The sequence below is a fragment of the Coregonus clupeaformis genome, chromosome 5 (assembly GCF_020615455.1).
Source record: "Coregonus clupeaformis isolate EN_2021a chromosome 5, ASM2061545v1, whole genome shotgun sequence".
Classification (NCBI taxonomy): Eukaryota; Metazoa; Chordata; class Actinopteri; order Salmoniformes; family Salmonidae; genus Coregonus; species Coregonus clupeaformis.
In genome coordinates this window covers 22,096,249-22,108,305 of record NC_059196.1, presented here as the reverse complement: position 1 = coordinate 22,108,305, position 12,057 = coordinate 22,096,249, and the positions used below count along the sequence as shown (strand labels likewise).

General features: G+C 45.2%; 1 protein-coding gene across 2 annotated transcripts in view; it reads left to right on the top strand.

The window, feature by feature from the left end:
• The window catches only part of LOC121565072 (sortilin-related receptor-like), a 65,776-nt gene extending 60,381 nt beyond the window's left edge, over positions 1–5,395 (top strand). For both annotated transcript variants that reach the window (XM_041875970.2, XM_041875968.2), the window contains exons 39-48: positions 425–507; positions 599–689; positions 857–1,047; positions 1,579–1,698; positions 1,819–1,983; positions 2,532–2,706; positions 3,037–3,143; positions 3,310–3,502; positions 3,817–4,029; positions 4,487–5,395. In XM_041875970.2, the coding sequence (XP_041731904.1) occupies positions 425–507; positions 599–689; positions 857–1,047; positions 1,579–1,698; positions 1,819–1,983; positions 2,532–2,706; positions 3,037–3,143; positions 3,310–3,502; positions 3,817–4,029; positions 4,487–4,554 (1,406 nt within the window). In that variant the 3' untranslated portion in view covers positions 4,555–5,395. The remainder of the gene's footprint in view (positions 1–424; positions 508–598; positions 690–856; positions 1,048–1,578; positions 1,699–1,818; positions 1,984–2,531; positions 2,707–3,036; positions 3,144–3,309; positions 3,503–3,816; positions 4,030–4,486) is intronic.
• The last annotated feature ends 6,662 nt before the right edge of the window (positions 5,396–12,057 follow it).

Here is a 12,057-nt window from a genome sequence, read left to right as displayed (position 1 = left end):
GAAAACACTGTTGAACTGACGACCGAAGTCAGCTTGCAGGCGCCCGGCCCGCCAAGGAGTCGCTAGAGCGCGATGAGCCAAGTAAAGTCCCCCGGCCAAACCCTCCCCTAACCTGGACGACGCTGGGCCAATTTTGCACCGCCCTATGGGACTCTCGGTCACGGCCGGTTGGGACACAGCCTGGGATCGAACCCCAGGCTGTTGTGACGCCACAACACTGCAATGCAGTGCCTTAGACCGCTGCACCACTCGGGAGGCCTAGGATGGTACATTTCTTATTTGGGTCTTGAGCTATAATCCTTCAGTGCACTTCCTCCACTGGTTGCATTGTGGAGATTTACTGTGTTCTACTGCCCACTGCTGGCCACCAGTATGTAGTTGTCTTATTTATTGGAGCTGGTGCTTATTGTCTCTCCTCTCTCAGCTCTGCCACCTCCCTCAGTTATCACTGATAGCATCACAGAAGACTCGATGAGCCTGTCTTTCAGCTTTAACTCCCAATATGAGGTCAGTTGGTGGCGTCTGTATGTGAGTTAGTGCTTGTCTATGTGTTCTAACTTGCCCTATAATTCTACCGTTGTTCCGTGATTGTCTGCAGGTGAGGCAGTATGTGGTGGTGTTGTCCTGGGTGTTTGATGCTCACGTGAAGGAGAGCAGGAACTACACCGTGCGAGGCAGCATACTGAAAGGTACGCCCCTGTCTGCCACTAGTGTCCACACATTTTCTGACAATTAAAAAAGTGTTTTTCAAACACATAACTTCGTCATATGCGTCACAAACACACACTTTTGTGTTTTCAAAATCCTAATCCAACTCTCTGTCTGTCTGTCTCTGTATCTACCTGTACACTTGCAGCTGCCAACCTGACCACGGGGACCATCTACGAGGTGGCTGTGTGGGCCCACACCAGTGTAGGAGACAGCCCCACAGCCCTGTCCCGCCAGCAGACCAAAGGCACCCAGCCGGAGCCTCCCCTCCTCAAGGCCCGGGCCCTCAACCAGAGCTCTGTGGACTGCAGCTGGACTGTAACCGGCTCCCCCGCACAGGTAACACGGGCACAGCATGACAGCTACTGTATTACAGACATGGGTCATGTTCATTAGGGCACGCAACGGAAAACATCATTCAACTCTTTTGGACAGAAAACGAAAATGAGCGTTTCTTATTGGACACGTTTAGGTATTCCCTCCCTATTTCAGTCTGTTTTCTTCCATTTGGTGCGTAATGAACATGACCCTGGGTTTAAGTAGTATCTGTAGTATACTTTAAAATGCTTCAAGCATTTGATTGAGCTTGTCTCGAGTGCCTGATGGGTGGGGTTTGCACTATTCCATTGGTTCCGTTATGCCAGGCAAGCTCAATTAAGCGAGTCTCCACAAGCAAAATATAATAAGGATTTTCATAGATTAGTCATAATTGATTGGATTTATAAAGCGCTTTTCGAGATGCTCAAAGCTCTTTACATAGTAAGGGGGAACTCGCCTCATCCACCGCTATTGTGAAGCACCCAGCTGGAGTATTATGGCTCTCTGTGCAGCCAGTGATGTACTGTTTGGTTGTTGTGTCTGCCTGTACAGGTGTATGGCATCTTCTTTGCCACCTCCTTTTTGGACCTGTACCGCAGCCCTCGCAGTGTGTACACCAGCGCTAGCAGCCGGACTGTCACCGTGGACAGTGATGAGCAGTACCTGTTCCTCGTGAGTTCACCCCCTATTCCTCTTCACCCTAAATCCGCTCAGTTAACCTATGTGTACATTTTGGATTCTAAAGAACAATATTTCAATGTGTGTGTGTGCTTATTCATGTGTGTGTGACAGGTACGGGCCATCTCTCCCTACCTGGGCCCTCCCTCTGAGTCTGCGGTGGTTAAGATGATTCCTAACGAGCGGCTGCCTCCTCGTAACCTGCACAAGGTGCGCGTTGAGAAGACTCAGGCTACATTGAAGTGGCAGCCTCCCTACGACTCCCCCAGCACCCCTCTGGTACGACCATCCTCACACACCCTCGAGCGTCAGCTCTTCCCAATACATCTTGTCTGGTTCATGGGTTAAAGTGATAGTTCACTTTTTTGAAGTTAGTTGAAGCTTAAACTTCAAAACAGACCCAAAGTGTGGATTGCAGTCTCTCCTTGTCCATAGACTTCTTTCAGTGTAAGGAAACTTTGTTTTAAAATTGAGTGAACTATCCCTTAAATAAAGCCTCTCAAAATCTGACCGCTAGGGCCTTGAACACCTGGCCAGGTAATATACAGTACACCTGTACTACTGATATAATAGCATGAACAATTGTCCCACACAAGGGCACCTGTAGACCGAACCATAAACCTGTGTGTCCATGTCTGGATCTCAAATGACACCCTATTCCTTTTTAAGTGCACTACTTTTGCCCAGGGCTCTGGTCATTAGGGTGCCATTTTGGATGCAACACATGTCTGTCGTTTATTGTTATTTTGTTGTATTATTTTATTACTGTTGAGATTGTTAAATGCACTTTCAATAAAGTTTGATTTGGACGTGTCTGTCCCGTGCAGACGTACGCGCTGCACCTGAAGGACGTGGTGCGTAAGACGGAGAGCAGCTACAAGCTGACCACCCAGAACAACACGGTGGAGTACTGCCTCAAGGGCCTGGAGCCCGGCGGACACTACAGCGTCACCGTCCGCCTGCGCAACATGAGCAAGGAGGCCAGCTCCACGCTCAACACAAGTACGGGCCAGCTTATGTCCCGGGGACGGGCGTGTTCCAGGTCATCTTTATTGCAGTCGACGATCCGTTTTTTTCCCCCTTCAATGCCCGGAGAAGCGTTAAAACATCTCACGGGCCATGTGAATGTGATGTAGCGATCTTCTGGGATGTGCAGCCCGACTGCAATATAGATAGACAACATGGAACGCGCCCACCACCTGTTATGTAGTGGCTGGGGACTAGTATTAACAGATCTGGGGAGACCACATTCAAAACCCAATGGGGATTGTTTTAACATGAACCTGAATGTATGTTGTTCAAGTTGTTTCCTTCTTCTCTGTGTGGACATAGTGCCCCTGCCTGCTCCAGAGGCTCTGAAGATACTGACGGAGAAAGACCATGTGATCCTCTTCTGGAAGAGTTTGGCCGTGAAGGAGAGGACCTTCAATGAGAGCAGGGTGTGGGACACACACACACACACACACACACACAGCTGTCTCTCTCTGACCTCACTGTCTTTTATTTCCTCTGATATTCACCATTTAATGTCTGTCTGTCTGTCTGTCTGTATTTCTCTGTCTATCTACACATTTGTGCACATCCGTGCTCGGTGTCTCTCCGCAGGGCTACGAGGTGCACATGTACGACAGCCTGTCCAACTCCACCGTGCTCCTGGGTAACACCACGGAGACCTTCTTCCGGATCAGCAGCCTGCTGGCGGGCCACAACTACACCTTCTTCGTCCAGGCCCGCTGCCTGCTCAACGGACAGCTGTGTGGTGAGCACGCCCTGCTGCTCTACGACCAGCTGGGACAAGGTGAGAGGGGGAGGGGAGGATGGGAAGTTACGGGACAGATTTACTAAGAACATGCATCAATCCTAAACGTCGGTTTCAGTAACAATGTGTGGTGACATTCATACAACAGAAGTATGAGGTAGCACACTCAATTGATGGATATGATGATCGTTTTCCATGTTAATCTTACTTCGTTAATCGACTTTGTGAGATAAAAGTATATAAAGAATCTCTCATAATGGCACCCTCTTGTGCTGTATGCACAATGTCAATCACGTCAGTCAGTGAATGACACTCACCAGGTGTACCTCTGCCTCCCTCCTCCTTCCCTGCAGATCCCAGTGATGCGGCGCGGAGCTCGGGCCAGTCAGGGGACATGGCGGTAGTGGTGGTGCCGGTGCTGTTCCTGCTGCTGCTGGGGCTGTGTGGGGGCCTGGTGGTCCTGTACCTGAGGCACCGCCGCCTGCAGAACAACTTCACCGCCTTCGCCAACAGCCACTACAACTCCCGCCTGGGCTCGGCCATCTTCTCCTCAGGGGACGAGCTCGGTAAGACTCCTTGGTTTAGTTCTATATCGAAGTAGCTTGATGTTACTGTTGACTTTGACTGTGTGTGATGGTTGCTAACGTAGCCCGATGTTATCAGTCTACACTGTGTTGAACTTGAACCACGTTGTCTTTATTTGTGAACTAGCACATAGAGTATCCCTTTCTACCTCCCATCTGATTTGGCACGGATTTTGATCAATCATTTCTAGGGCCCAGAGTTTCTCCTGACCGTGTGACCTGACCAAAAAAACTCTGGGCCCCAGTTTAAGGCTGTGCTACTAGGGACCGTAGTTTGTCTTTGTCAGGTCCCATCGTCCGGAGAAACTCCTGGCCCCACTCATTTCTCATGGGGATGACCAGGATCATAAACCACATTTTTGCATGATCCGTTCTGATGCAACTATCATGTTATTTTTCCCTCCTCCCTTCAACTCTCCTTTCCCCTTCCTCCTTAAAGGTGATGATGACGAAGACGCCCCCATGATCAGCGGCTTCTCAGACGACGTTCCCATGGTGATTGCGTAGCGGGACCACCCCTTCACCTCTTCTTCTCCTCCTCCCTATCACTCTATTACCACACTCTGCCCTGCCTGTCCCAACCCGTCACCTACGCGCCGGTGCCCATGTGAACACGACAAAAGGTCAGAGGTCAAGAAAGAAGGTGCGCCAACACTTTTGTCAACCCAACCCCCTCCGAGAAAAAAAAGTCTTATACGATTCAGGATCAAAGGAAGAAAAAGTGAAACGCAACGAGAGATATTTTTAAAAGAAAAATACGATGCACTTTTTTAGGATGCGCAATAACTTATTTTTTTATACATAATATATATATATATATATCGGTTAAAGGACTTTGTTGGGCTGGAACTGATGCTAACTGTGAAGGATTATGAGTTTGTCAGGCGTGTCACGTGTTGGAGTAGTTCGGAGAAAATACCCTTTTGAACTACAAACTCACTCCATAAAGAACAGTTCATTGCTTGAAGCCAAAATAAGCACCTAGCAACTGGAACATCCAATGCAGAAAAAACACACATAAGGAAAGAAAATATACACCTAATACTGTATATGTAAAAAATATTATAATAACCAAGAAATGCTTAATAAAGGGAGTGAGGAACACAAGCTCTTGACACAGCATAAATTAACCCAGGAACAAGTCTTTATGGTATTTATTCATGATTTGTCTCACTTTAAAGACTATACTATTGGCCCATGGTACGTTGTTTACAGTGTCTGTACTGAAATCGCTCTGAATATGTGGCTGTCTGTTCCAATGAGATCACTTTAATCCAGGGGCGCAACTTTCACTGGGGACGGGTCCCCCCCAGTTTTATCATTAGAATGTGATACAAAAAAAGGCAACAGTGTGCTTTAGGACCATGCGGATGCCTCCGAGCTGTCGGGTAGGCTGTTTGGAGTGTCTATCCGACTGGATAAACAAAACAAAAAAAAGTTATGTCCCCCCCCCCCACTTCTAAAACCAAAGTTGCGCCCCTGCTTTAATCTGTTGATATTTGATTTGAAACTGTCCATTGGCGTGAACACAACAATTGGCATCCGAGTAACCAACCAATGAGTAGCGATTTAGATGAAATCGATGGCACCATGCAGTGTCTTATAGATCCATGTTCCTCCTACCACCAGCACAGGAGTGGCTGTAGTCAACTCAGCAGTAACAATAGTACCGAAGAGTTGTTCACATTTAGCATGTTATTAACTCCAAAATGTCAGCTCGATCATTCTTTTGAGTTTCTCTACTCGCAATGCTGCATCGATAATACTGTAGGTGGATATATAGGAAAATAGTGTGATTTTAATTGGTTTTATCAGGACCACCACGGTGTAAATATTATTGTTATTCAAATATGATTATGCCCAATCTGCTGCCGTTAGTTTGTAGTGTTTGGAACGTTTGTCTCTGATGTTCTCAGGGAACACTGGGTCTTTGTCTGGTCTGACACTGGCGTGGGACCATCATCTGAGTCTTTAGCCAACACTCAGAACCCTCACTGAGGTACTATAGTAACCCTAGGGGCAACATTTGGAGTATGATGTTGTAATGATGTAATTCTCTGGTTGTTAACTGGTTTTCTGGTTGAGATTACAAGGAATTGGTCTCTGTTACAACAAGAAAAATATGTATTTTTCATGACGAGAGCAAGATATCATGGGAAAGACGTCATATTTTGGTTGTTATCTGGTCAGATAACGAGATTATTGCATTTTGTGGTTGCTGTTATTATTCTTTTCACAAAAAATGTATACATCTAATCTACAACCTGATCATAATGTCATTAGACATCATAATGACATCATTGAAACCACTTTTGCTTGCTGGGATAGCAGTATGATGTTTAGGTCACAGTGAGAGGGACTGTGTCCAGCTCTCTCTCACTGTATAGCCAAACGCTTCACTTCAGTATGATGTTCCAAGCTTCAGAAGAGTCTTCCCCATCCCATCCTATTGTGTAGTCATGAACTGAAACTTGTATTTTCATCTATGCTAAAGAGCCATTTCAATTGATATTTTGGGTTTATTTGTAAATTTGTTCATGAATGTATTTTATATCTGTGATTTTATGGCTTTGAGGCGATGTGGAAACCGGTCACGTTACTAGTCCCCCTCCCCCCTCTCCCTCCCACCCCTCATGTGAAATGGATACACTCGCAGTCCTCTCACTTTGTACAGCCAAGAACTCTACTTTGAATGGTTCACCCCTATACTCTTGGAAGAGATACCTGAAAATGGGCTTTGATAGTGTCTGACTGTAGACTGGTTCAGGGCAGGCACCAAGACCACGTTTCCACCCCCTATCCCACTGTGGGGGTGATGTCACAGCAGCCCCTCCATTGCACTCTCCGCCCCCGGTCACTGCAGGGCTGTTTTCACTACATTGTTTTGACATTCGTCTCCATAAAGTACTTGTGATTTTATCTCCCCCTTTTCATTTTTCCAGGCCTTAAATAGTGCTGTAAAGATACTGATGATATTGATACTGTTTCTTTTCTGTGGACTTCGATTAGCCACATATGCCTTATTAGAACACATTGATTTTGTATGTATGTACTGTATTTATGACGACACACACACACACACAATGCTGAAGAGAATGATCTGTACTGAAGAGAGAGAGCAGAAGTTGTATGTTATTGTTATATGCAGGTTACTGCTCCTGTCTGCATTGGCTGTTTAAACAAGGCACATATCTAAAGCCACCTCATGATTTTATCTCATGTAGTCCAAGTTTGACAATTGTACAAAATATAATTATTGATTATTGTGTGACCGTTTCAACCCCCACCCCCTCCAAATGTAAACTTTTTTTTCCTTCTGTAAAATAGTTTGCTTAACGTTTTTGCACAGAATATAATGATATTGGACACCGCCATATTTTAATATGTTGATCTTGCTTGCTTATGGGGGTCTCAAGGAAGTGAGATGTTTGAGGTACAGTGTGAAGTGTTTTAAAAACCACTTATACTGAAATAAACTTACTGGAAATGTGGAAAAGCCTAATTTTCCTCTTCTTTCGCAGAGAGGATGGATGGATGGATGGATGGATAGACAAAAACAACAACACTGAAAATCTCTGCTTTCTAAAATGTTTATTGAATTATGTTTTGTTTACTTTACTGTCTTTAGTCGATGTCCTTCCAACTTCCAAATGCTTTTGATAGAAATAAACAAATACACAGTGGCACAGAGTCTCCTCAAAGGCCCTTAACAAAGTAAGTGCAAACTCATCGCCTTGGTTAACCACAAAATGCTATGAGTAAGTCCTTCAGTATTTGGCAGCATGTAGACAGGAAGGAGTGCATGTAGACAGGAAGGAGTGCATGTAGACAGGAAGGAGTGCATGTAGACAGGAAGGAATGCATGTAGACAGGAAGGAGTGCATGGAGACAGGAAGGAGTGCATGTAGACAGGAAGGTGAAGTGTGTGTGTAGAGGCTCTAGAGTACGGACGTCCTGGAGATGAACTGGGATCAGTCCTTAATCAGGCCAGTCTCACTGTGGTTTTTGACTCGCGTCTCCTCTTTGCACCCAGAACATTCTGGGGCCGAAATCTCCTGGTCTTTTCATCCTGCCTCCTTCCTCCAGTCATGCAGAACGGCCACAGCTCCACTGACGCTCATAGGCTTTTATGACTGTTGAGTGAAGGGCATTGTCCACGCCCTCAGGGGAACTTTTGAGAAAGAGACAGTGAGGTCATTACAACTTTAATGCAGGCTGCAGAATTCCCCAGACTGCTCTATGATTAAGTAGAGAGGCAGGTGAGCTTCTCAGAAGAGTAGCCTGTCAGGCTGGGTGCTTTGAAGGCACAAAGTACAGTAATCAATGGAATAGATGTCCTTTAAATCAAAAACGGAACAACACGATAAGCAGAGCAAAAGAGAGTAATCTCTTTGTTTTTAATCAACGTTTTGAAGTGCCACCTTAATCAAGTGTACAGATGTATTTTTTAGGGAAAATAATTGAATACATAAATAGTGCTGTTCATGATTTTACTAAGTTTATTTCAACAAGGTCATTAGCAAGAGGCTCTTTACACTTCTTCTATATGTCATGCTTTCAGTATATCAACAGCAGTTCAAACTTCATAAAATAAAATACTATAAGACTTAAAGACACACTATGGGAGTTGAATTGCTCTCTGTTTCAGAGGGGTTGGGTTAAATGTGGAAGATACATTTTGGTTGAATGAATTCAGTTGTGCAACTGATTAGGTATCCCCTTTCCCTAATTGTTTGTTACATTTTGACTTGAATGTTGGCTGTATTCATATTCTGCACATTATCACATACATAATATTTATATCATAAAAAGGTGTGCTCCTTTCTGTCCAATGAGGTCATTTCTAGACAATGTTTTTGTCCATTTTAGGGGACCCCTTTTGGCTCAAGAGCATCCCCAGAGGCCAAAGTTCTGTATGGCCTCATCTTTAATCTCTCTCTCATTCCTTTACGCCATCTCTTTTTTATTTCACATGAAAAGAACCCCCTCACATTGCCAAAATAAATGCCTCCAAACATAGTTAATAATCTTGGGACTTCAAACAATATTGTTATAGTACAGGGCATTAAATCCTGACTGGGACATTATCATATATTGCCCAAAGAGTAACCAACTGGGCTGTCTCCCTCAACAAAAATACCCTGTCAGGAAGCACTATTAGAAATGTTTGCTCCTTCTCAACTCAACTGTCTCCTGTCTCTTATTTCTCTGACTAAACTCTTCTGGCTGTATTTATTTTCAGATCTGACTTGTCCTGGTCAACCACTGACAGCGGACCCAGACATGCTGTGCTCGGGTGAATCCAAGTATATTTGTTGTGTAGGCTACAGATGCTTTTAAAGGCTCTTTAAAACAGTGCCCAATGACGATATACTGTAACAGACTGCTCTCTTTCTCTGCTCTCTTTCTCTCACTCTCTCTCTCTGCTCTAAAAAGAAAGTCCTCTCCATGTTCTAAATTGAGCTGCTGTACTCCTCTCTCTTCCCCCCCTCTCCTCACCTCCATTCTCATCTGTCCATCAGATTGTAAGGCAGTTCAGACAGAGAGCAGTGACCACACGGAGTGTCAGGTTTTCTGCAGTCAGAAAGGCTCCCTCCCCGGCCCACTCAACTGTTCACAGTAACTGTGCCACCATGCCAGTGATGCTCTTGTCCTTGGCTTTTTTTGTTTGCCTTTTTAGAGTATAGGGCGCCATTTGGGATCCAGACAAGCTCTTCTTACTTTGTCGAATAGCTTCGTCAATAGCCCCGTGTAGCTCAGTTGGTAGAGCATGGCGCTTGCAACGCCAGGGTTGTGAGTTCGTTTCCCACGGGGGGCCAGTATGACAAAATGTATGCACTCACTAACTGTAAGTCACTCTGGATAAGAGCGTCTGCTAAATGACTAAAATGTAAATGTAAATGTCATTCTCAAGGCTACCACTAGAGGTCTCACGTGTTTGGTTTCAGTGCTGTCAGAGAAAGACCTGCTTGTTGAAGAAGTTAGTTCCTCCCTATTTCTCTGACTTCAAGTTATTTTCAAGTCAATAAGTAATTAATCTCTTTCCAAATTACTATCACTGTTTATTTGAATATCGGATGTCAATGCACAGATAAAACGACATTGTTCAAGATTTGAGACCATCAGTTATAGAGTTTGTGTGGAATATTTCGCATCATGGTATCACTGACCTTTGGAGACAACAATGATCGCTAAACAGGGCTTAAGAAATGATCCCAAACTGAAGCTGCCAGGCCCTGACCCTCCCTTCAACTGGTGTAATTTCATATCAGTCACAGATTTGTCGCTCCCTCCCACTCCCCCCTATACAGTGGACAAGGGCCAGTTGTTCTGTTGGTGACATGTCAGTGCATCGGAGGGAGCAGCGTTGAGGTTGGGGCCTCTTATCAGCCCCAGCAGAGGCAACAGTGGGCTCCAGTGTGTACTGCAGCCAGGAAACGGCCCGGGTCCTGGGAGGACGATGAGCAGATGCTGGGGAGGAGGGGGGTTTGGAGGTTGGGGGTGAGAAGGATAGTCTGGATAAACAGCCCGTACTGTCATGGCCAGGCAGCGCTCACCGTACACAGCACAGACTGGACAGTGCAAAACACACCCACATCCCAAGGTATTTTTAAACCAATAGGTTACCTAGTTCACATGTCACAGTTTCGGATGAAAATCTTCAGATGAACAATCGTCAGCCCCATATATAGTCATTTTCCCGGCACCATGGTTCTAAGACTCCCACATTGCTTCTGGTAAGTACTCAAACAACCCTGTTACATAGTCCTGTAGCCTACGGTACCCCTCTAGTGGGCCTCAGGTCGCTAAAGATTCCCACTAGCCAGAGATTTGGGAGGAGGAAAATTGAACAAGTGTTTATTCCTCAGCATGGAGTCTCCTCCAGCAGAGGGCATGCTCGATATAACACCATCTGTGTTGCCTCCTCAACAAGCCATTTATTACTGCCACATTAGTGTTCCAAGACCCAATCAAACGGATTGATAAACATCATTAGTCAACTCCTTTGTCGAACCCTCTTGTATTGAGAGGTGAATGACCGCAAAAGCAAAGAGAAAAGGGTTGTGTCCTGTATGGTGGAAAAAAAGACTTCATATATGTGTAGTAAGTCCCATAGAGCTGTATAGATGTATAGTCGAGAGAGAAGGGAGATCTCATGTTTGTCACTTTTTAGGTTTTTATTGTATGATACAGGCTATATTACCCTTTTAATTCATAGAACTTAAAGTTACCAAAATGTTTCACTTTATTAGAATTATACAAAATATACAAAGTAGTGTGGATATATTTTATACGTTGAACATAACACACAACTGCGAGACAATACTATTCATGGAGGAAGCTATGATAGCATTACGCCGACAGAATCCAATTGGGGGGACGAGTGAGCCTGTATGTCGATGATAACATGTTTACACGCTGCGTGGCTATACATCCCCATCAACACACACACACTGAGTTATCATCTAGATGACACCGCAATCTATATGATACCGTGCCCTTCCTTCATGAAGGAAGGAAGGGCACTCTCCTTGAATGTTCCTCCCCTACCATTATCAGACCTTTAGACACTTCACAGTGGGCTCTATCGTGGCCAATCCAATCAGAGGATCATGGAGGCTCCTCAGTACAACTCAGTTGGAAGTCAGTGACAGGCATTGAACAGTGTGTGTGTGTCGGTGTGTGGTCTCTACAGCCACTTGACCAGAGAAAGAGAGTCCACCTTACTCACTTCCCAGGGGTCAAGAGGTCCCTGACCCACTGATTGGTTGGGAGCTGAAAGGTCAATAGGTTGGTCACTGGTGGCTGCTCAAGGTCAAGGACAGGCTTGTGATAGTGAAGGCAGGCGTTGTGGACAGCAAGCCACAGCCATTGTGATTTATTGTGAGCACTGGTATGGGGAATTCAAAAGGCACTTTTCCCCCGAGAAACCTTTGGATGTCCAGGTTGAAAGAGAGTTATCCTTGTGGACATGCCAAGATAATGACATTTTAACTTGCATCAAAAGAG